This window comes from Vombatus ursinus, unplaced genomic scaffold, assembly GCF_900497805.2.
Source record: "Vombatus ursinus unplaced genomic scaffold, bare-nosed wombat genome assembly UNPS02000786.1, whole genome shotgun sequence".
Lineage (NCBI taxonomy): Eukaryota > Metazoa > Chordata > Mammalia > Diprotodontia > Vombatidae > Vombatus > Vombatus ursinus.
The window spans coordinates 1-8884 of NW_020940564.1; the positions used below are offsets into that span (position 1 = coordinate 1).

At 41.0% G+C, this 8884-nt stretch overlaps 1 protein-coding gene across 1 annotated transcript; it reads left to right on the plus strand.

Moving 5' to 3' along the window:
* Positions 1-4: 4 nt before the first annotated feature.
* On the plus strand, positions 5-7395 carry LOC114042772 (acidic mammalian chitinase-like; the record flags this gene model as incomplete). The annotated part of the gene is made up of 6 exons (XM_027861476.1): positions 5-48; positions 2520-2643; positions 3926-4111; positions 5088-5207; positions 5317-5458; positions 7056-7395. Coding segments are annotated over 6 exons (858 nt in total), but the record flags the coding sequence as incomplete, so codon positions are not given.
* Positions 7396-8884: the final 1489 nt, after the last annotated feature.

An 8884-nucleotide genomic window follows, 5' to 3' on the forward strand; every position in this document is an offset into this window, starting at 1 on the left:
TGGCGTCTCCACCATCCAGTCTGGCTACGACATCCCCCAGCTCTCTCAGTGAGTACTGCGGTTGGTCCTTCAATTGTCTCTCTGGGGGTCAGCTGTCACTTGTGTTGGGACAGCCAATTGGCAAGTTTGTCTTACTTCTTAGAAGGCTCCAGGAAAGCTTCTCATTTTCCCATTTATCCCACAGCTCCTTGCAATCTGGTCTTTGCTTCTATACCTCCAGTGAAATTTGTCTTCCAAATTAACAATGACCGCTCGATTGCTAACTTTAATGATCTTTTTACAATCCCCAGTGCCCCCTGTACCTAGTACTGTGCTTAGCATAGAGGATCTCTTTAATAAATGCTTATTGATTGATTGATCTTCAGCATTTCTAAGTATTTGATGCTGTTGACCACTCCCTCCTTCCTATTATTCTTCCCTCCCTTGGTCTTTTAAATCTCCTGGTTTTCTCGCTAACTCTTTGCCTACTCTGTCTTATTTGTTAGATCATCCTCATCTTCCTACCCATTAAGTGAATGTGTCCTTCAAGGATCAATCCTTGATTCTTTTCTTTCTTTATTTTTCTATCTCATCCATTCCCCAATGATGAATTATTACCTCTGTACACATAATTCTCCAATTTATCTAGCCAACCCCAATATATACATTGAAGTATTACCACTGCACACATAATTCTCCAATTTATCTAGCCAACTCCAATATTTATGTTGAATTATTACCTCTACACAGATAATTCTCCAGTTTATCTAGCCAACCCCAATATTCCCTTTGATTTTCAGTCCTTCATGTTGAATTCCCTTCAATGCCAAAATTAAACACATAATCTTTCCCCCAAAACCTGCATACCTTCCCAACTTCCTTCTTTCTACCTATAGCATTATGATCCTCCAAGTCACTCAGCTTCATAAAGCTTGGATTCATTTCTGACTCTCCTCTCTCCCTCCTCCCTCACATCTAATCATTTTCCAAGTCTTGGCATTTTTATCTCAGCAATCTCTCTCTATCCCCACCTTTCCACTCACTCAGCCTCCACCCTGGTCTAGACTATGAGAATGGCCTCCTAAAGGACCTCCCTGCCTCCAATTCATCCTTTATCCTTCCTCACATCATACCTATACATTTCATTCTTCTGCTCAATCACTTCTTACAAATAATACTCTTGGAAGAAAGTTGGGAGTGCAGCTAGTTCCCCTTTCTGGTCAGCAGACCTTGGAACTTTTCAAACAAATGACTAACAGAAAACCCTACTTAGTCAAACTCTAGTCAGGAAGCAAGGATTGAAAACACAATTCTTAGCAATAACTCTAAAGACACAGACACACATTCCTGTGAAAAGTACAGAATGACCGAGGCCCTGTTCATCTGCTTGTTACAAAGCTACTCAACCACCCAGTGGGCTGGAGGGTAGTGGCTCCTGACCCCCCTGGCCACCCTCTGAGCTTCCACGCTCTCTAATCCAGCTGCCAAAGGAGAGAGAAAAGCAAAAGGAAGAGAATGAAATACCTGCATGCATCTTTCACCTGCCCTCTGACCACTCCTTGTCCTCTAGTCATGATAGAATACCCAAAGTACCTTCTGCATTCTGTGCATACTACAGCTCTTGGTGGGTTCACTTCATTTATGAGGGGCTAATAAAGTTAGGATCCATAGGGTCTAACCCTGTGAATGGAAAGCTGCCTCCTCAGACCAGTCGGTGGTCTGCTCCCTCTTCCAATATTTGTCAGTCTGTTGAGGAATTGAAAAAGGGAGGGTTCGTTATTATTTCTGAATTCCTAATAGGTGGAAAGTAAGGAAGTGTTAATTAATCATGAACGACCACTTCCTTTATTTTTTCATGGGTTGTTTTTTATTTGTGTTTTCTTTTACAACATGACTAATATGGAAATATGTTTTGCATGATCGCACATGTCCAACCTATATGAAATTGCTTACCATCTCGGGAGAGGGAAGGGGAGGGAAGGAGAGAATTTGGAAATCAAAATTTAAAAAAATGAATGTTAAAATTGTTTTTACATGTAATTGGGAAAAAGAAAATATTTATAAAAAGAAAAATTTAAGAATTACAATATTGCCATGGATAGTTAAGAAAATACTTTCTTTAAAAATAAAAAGAAAGAAAGAGATTAACGTCTATGTTTGTGATTTAAAGCCCTCAAGAGGCTGGGTCCAACTTACTTTTCCAGGCTAATTTCACACTACTTCTCTTTATCTGCCCTACATTCCAGCCAAACTAAATAAAGAACCAGCTGTTCCCCACTTTCCCGTTTCCATGCATTTGCACAGTTCTGCCTTCATACCTGAAATGCCTCTACATCTCTTATGTGTTGAAATCTTTCTCTCCTTCAGAGCTCAGCCCTGGTACCATCTATTACCTGACCTTTCCCTGATTTCCCCAGCTGAAAGTACATAGTAATGGCACTTACTTGTTAATCAGAATTGAATTGAATGGGAGGCTGTCCCTCGCAAGGGTACAGGAAATAAACACCAGAAATCACCATTAATTCTGTTCTCCACACTAGGTATCTGGACTTCATCCACGTCATGACCTATGACTTCCATGGCTCGTGGGAGGCCTACACTGGAGAGAACAGCCCCCTGTACAAAAACCCCAGTGACACCGGTGGCAATCCCTACCTCAATGTGGTGAGTGAAGCCCCTGTGTAGACTCCAAAGAAGACTGAAGAAAATCACCAGGTTGGGGCACAAAATGCACTGTCAATCAGCTCTCTGATCAATTAATCAACTGAATATTTCTAATACACAGCAAAGACATTCAATTGTTATGCTGGGGAAACTGATCAATTCATTAGTGATTAACTATGTGATGTCAAGCTTGTGAGTACCATGAGCACCACCCTCACTCCTGCTACTGGAGGCAGCTCGGTGACACAGTAGATAGAGCCCTGGGCCTGGAGTCAGGAAGACCTCCAGCCTCAGACTCTCAACCATTGTAGGACCTAGGCAAGTCACTTAACCTCTGTTTGCCTCAGTTTCCTCTACTGTAAAATGGGGATTATAACAGCACCTACCTTGCAGGGGTTGGTGCTCATTCGAGGATCAAATGAGATGATATTTGTAAAGCTCTTAGCTCAGTGCCTGACACATAGTAGGTGCTATATAAATGCTTACTCCCTCCAAACTAGAGAAAGGGAAGAGAATAAGGATTTATACAGCACCTATGATGTACTAAGTGCTCTACAAATATATAAGCATTTATACATTGCCTACAATGTGCCAGGCACTGTGCTAAGTGTTTTACAAATCAAATCTCATTTAATACTACTACTGCTACTACTAACTTATGTTTATATAGTGTTTTAAGGTCTTCAAAGCACTTCACATATCTGCTTTGTTAATTTGACTGTGTCAGGTAGGGCAGTAAACTAATAATTAAGAATCTGACTCCTGGATGAAATAAATATTCGTTCATCCATTCATTTATTCAACAATCACTTATTAAATTCCTATTGTATGAGAAATATTGGATTGAATGCTGAGGAAGGCAGGAAAATAAATTTTAAAAATTTCTTTGAGGGTAGATTCTCAAAGAGCATATAACCCTAAAGAAGAAAAAAAGACATTTCTCTACTCATTACAATACAATTAAGTATAATTAATTATAGTTATTAATTCTATTTAAACATGGTTAACTATTATACAAAACACAATATAACATGCTTAAGAGAAGTACAAACTTCTTGGTAGCAGACTGTCACTCTGGCCACAGAGAATGTCTGAAGTTCTCATCTGGAGACTATAGGAGAGCAAACATTCATCACGGAATCATGTCCTCAAACCTGCCAGGCCAAAACTTACAGCCCAGTTGTTATTAACTGGGGAGTAACTAGGGAATTCTTCAAGAAAGATGAGGTATTTGAACTGAGCCCAGAAAGATAGACCAAGTTTAAATGCGCTTCCATTGCAGGATTATGCTATGAACTATTGGAAAAACAATGGCGCCCAAACTGAGAAGCTCATCGTTGGATTCCCAACTTACGGACACACCTTCACCTTGAGCAATCCTTCTCAACACGGCATTGGTGCTCCTGCCTCTGGCCCTGGTGCTGCTGGGACCTACACCAGGGAGGCTGGCTTCTTGGCTTACTATGAGGTAAGTGTCTAGAAGTTGCATAAAAAAGGGGAAAGACTATTGTTGACTCTTCTACTTCTGAATAGAAATGTAAAGGGTTGCATATTCCCAGTGATGCTTAGCCTTCTTACTCTGTCCCATTTTCCTATAATTCAAAGCAGAAACTAGGAGGGAAAAATCATAGATCTAGACCTAGGAGAGACCCCAGAGGCCATCTAGACCAACCTCTTCATTTTAGAGAGAATGAAACTAAGAATCACGTGAATTCTTCACGTCACACAGAAAGTAAGTATCAGAGGCGAGCTGTGAACCTGGCTTCTCTTACTGTCTTTCCATGGTACCACACTTCTTCCTGTTGTTCCTTTGTGTCTTAGAAGGGCACTAGAAGGCCAGAAAAATCTGACTTTTAGATGGACCCTCACCCAGGCCACACAGAATATCTGAAATTCTCATCAGGAGACTGTAGAACAGCAAACATTCATCATGGAATCTTTGTAAATTTATAGTCCTACAAACTGCCAGGCCATACCTTACCCAGTTGTATAGGATGATAGAATGTTACATTTGGAAGGAATCTTGGAAATCATCTATCTGGACCAGAGGGTTCTTAACTTTTTTATACTATGAACAGCCTTTGGCAATCTGGTGAAGTCTATGGGCCTCTTCTCAGGGTAATGTTTTAAGTACTTGAAGGAAATGCTAAGTTCCAGTTAAAGGTTGATAAAAATAAAAATGCAATTTTTTCCTACCCCAAATTCATGGACCCTCTGATATATCCCAGGTTAAGAACTCCTAATCTAGACAAATCCCCTTCTCTACATCTTTCAATATTTTCCTTATAATTACTGAAAATAAATGATCCAAAATTTGTTAAAGAATTAGAATCCTGATGTGAAATGTTCACAGATAGGATTACATGCACTCTCCTTGAAGTCATTTTCACTCAGCCCCTTTCCTGAAAACTTTTCTCAACCTCTCTGCTATTCTCTTTTCTCAGATCTGCCTCTTCCTGAAGGATGGTGCTACTCAGGTGTGGGATGATTATGGGAAAGTTCCCTATGCTTACAAAGGCAATGTGTGGGTTGGTTATGACAACCCCAATAGCTTCCAAATTAAGGTACAGTATTTCTCTGAGCTCCCTTAAGTCCATTCATCTCTATTTGGAGTCCCAAAATCTTAGGAGAATCCAGGAGGGCCTGGATCAAACATCTGTCCTGCCCCCACAGGCTGACTGGCTGAAGAAAAATAACTTTGGAGGTGCCATGGTCTGGGCCATTGATCTGGATGACTTCACTGGGACTTTCTGTGACCAGGGAAGATACCCCCTGATCAATACCTTGAAGAAAGCCCTGGGTCTGGAAAGTGCAAGTAAGTAGGAGCTGTAGATGTGCCCAGGGTCCCAAAATGCCCTTTATCTACTTCCCACACCCTATAACACATGAAAGATAACTCAAATAATCAACTGCTAAACATCTACCCCCATTCTTCTGAGAATCAGATCTTCACATCTGTCCATATCCTGGCATTGTAATGTCAAGAACACAGCTTACGGTGTAAGTGGAATCCAGTGATGGACTAGGTGAAAAAAATGATCAGATTTGTTGACTTTGAACAGTTGTAAGGTAAAATGATGAACCGTCATGGGTTGGATTTATGGGGACACAGACCTAGAGCTGGAAGTGACCTCCAGCATCATCTAATTCAACCCCCTCGTGTTACAGATGAAAAAGAAATTGAGGCCCAAGGAGAAAGAACACTGGCTCTGCAGTTGACTGTCCTGTATTCCAATCCCACCTCCAGCATTTAACTACATGCTTGACCTTCAGCAAATCATTTAACTTCCCTGGCCCTCAGTTTCCTCCTCTGCAAAACAAGGGAGTTGGAATAGCTGGATTCTTGTTATTTTTTAATCATTTCTTAAGTGTCCAACTCTCTGTGTTGCTATTTTGGGGTTTTCTTGGCAAAAATAGTGGAGTGGTTTTTCCACTGCAAACTCATTTTACAGATGAGGAAACTGAGGCAAACAGGGTGAAGTGACTTGCCCAGGGTCACACAAACAAGTGTCTAAAGCTGGATTTGAACTCATGAAGAGGAGCTTTCCTGATTCCAAGCTAGATTTTTTAGGTCCCTTCAAACTCTCACTCTATGTTCCTATATGGTATAGACATGACTTGCCCAAAGGATAAAGCACTTTTCTTATAACAACAAGATGGTGAAGGGATAAGAATACTGGAGGTGGTACCATAAAAACTGGGTTCAAATCTAGAATCTACCACTTATTTTCTGTGTCACCTTGGGCAAGTCCCTTAAGATCTCTGAACCTCAGGGGTCTCATTGACAGACGAGATGATCTTTCTGGTCCCTTCCAGCTCTAAATCTAGTTTCCCATGACTTGTGTGAGGTAGGTAGTACAAATACCATTGTTTCTATTTTACAAATATTCTCAGCCATAATATACACCATAAATAATCTTCTTTTCATAATAATAGGATCATGACTCAGGAGTCCGAAGGGATCTTAGAGGTCATTTAGTTCAGCCCCTTCATTTATAGAGGCAGAAATAAATTCTATACCCAAAGAAACCATCAGAGACAGGATTCAAACAAAGCTCCTCCTTCTCCAGAGTCAGTGAATATCCCCTTCAGCCATGCCACCTAACTAGGACTTATGTGATACTCGAAGTATGTTATCTTTATTTTTCATATGTTCCATATCCTTACAACCATTACAATGGTTACATTAATTACAGTACAATCCTTACAATCATTTTCTTTTTGTAGATAGTGCAATTTTTACAGGTTAGGAAACTGAGGCTCAGATAAGTTATAAGTGGCTCTCCTAAGGTTACAGAGCTGCAATTCAAAATCCAGGTAACCTGACTGTCCACTCAATGCTCAAACCTCTCTTTCCCCAGTGCCATGAGCCTTTGTTAAGTCCACAGTGATTTTCTCCTCTTATGTTCCAGGCTGTCCCTCCTCAACTCAACCAATTACTCCAACCACATCAGCTCCTGGTGGCTCAGGTGGGGGCAGCTCTGGGGGCAGCTCTGGGGACAGGGGATTCTGTGCTGGCAAAGCCGATGGTCTCTACCCTGTGGCCGGTAACAGTAACGCTTACTGGAACTGTGCGAATGGCATAACCTACCAGCAGTACTGCTCAGCTGGACTAGTCTTTGACACCAGCTGTCAGTGCTGCAACTGGGCATAAACTTGACCTTCCTTTCCTTTTCCCATTCTCCTGGCTTAATAGCCTTTGCTTATAATGTACTAATAACTCTACAATAAAAACTGCAATGAAAACCCAAATGGTCTCAGTCTTATGTAACTGATGCAGAAACATTTTAGGTGAGAGTGTTGGTATGGGGCAGATGTTAAAGATTCCATGGGCAGATCCTTTGGGGTATATGTGGGTAGGGACAACTCGATTTTGTCCTGAAGCCACAGATGTGATAACAGCTTATATTTACAAAAACTCAGTGATCTTCTAGAGAACAGAGACCTGTCTTTTGCCTTTCTTACTATCTCCAGGTCCTAGAGCACAGTGTAGGCACCACACAAATGCTAATTTCCTGATTGACTGAGATAGGGAACAAAAGGACTGTTATTCCCATTTACAGGTGAAGCCATAGAAAGTCAGGGATTCATTGACTTGACACAGGGTATATGGCAGATCTGAACTCAAATCTAGGTTTTTTGACTTGAAGTTAAGCACCATTTCACCATGCTCCCCATGTTCTACGCCAACCCATTTCTTGTTCAGCCTTGTGGTTATTTCAAGGTATCCAGAAATCCTCTATTCCAGAGTCACTCATCATGTCCTCTCCCTAATCATCTGAAACCTTTCTCTGATCACTTTTCTCATAAGGTGATAGATGGAAGACCGGAGTTCATATGTGATCTCAGACACTTACTAGCTGGATAACCCTGGGCAAGCCATTTAACTTCTACTTGTCTCAGTTTCTTCATCTGTAAAATGGGGGTGATAATAACACCTACCTCCCAGGGTTGCTATCAGATGAGATATTTGTAAAGTTTTTAGCACAGTGACTGTCAAATAGTAGATGTTATATAAATGTTAGCTCTTATGAAGAGGGAGAGAAACACACAGACAGAAAGAACCAAAGTCAAAGAGAAAGAGACACAGAGACATAGCAACTTGAAAGGAGAGAGATAGAAAGTCAGAGACAACAAACCGGGAGGAGAGACAGAAACTGAGAAGAGATACATAGAGAAGATAGACATAGACGAAGACTGAGACGCATTCGCCTGACTCTAAAGACATTGTAAGGAGTTTAAAAAAAAAAGGAGCCTTCTTTCTTGTTTAATGTCTAATGTGGCTTTTAACTCCAGGCCAATCCACACTTCTGGTGTCCCACTAGCCAAGACAAAGTCTGGAGGGTTACAAATAGAGTGAAATCTTTGCTCAAGTTGCAAAATCTAATCAGCCCCAGTATCCCTGATCTCTTATTTCAATGTTGTATCTCCTAAATACTAGCTATTATTATTATTATTTGGGCAGCTAGGTGGCAGAGTGGATATAGTAATAGGCCTAGAGCTAAGAAAACCTGAGTTCAAAATCAACCTCAGATACTTACTAGCTGTGTGACCCTGTTTGCCTCAGTTTCCTCATCTGAAGAAGGTGCTGGAGAGGGAAATGATAAACCACACCAGCGTCTTTGCCAGGATGTTTCCTGCCCCACGAAGGGAGGATGAGTTTAGGAGAAAAGATGATAAGCTTGGTTTTGGATAATTGTCTAAGAGGTCTCCAGGATGTCCAATTTGAAATGTCCAATAG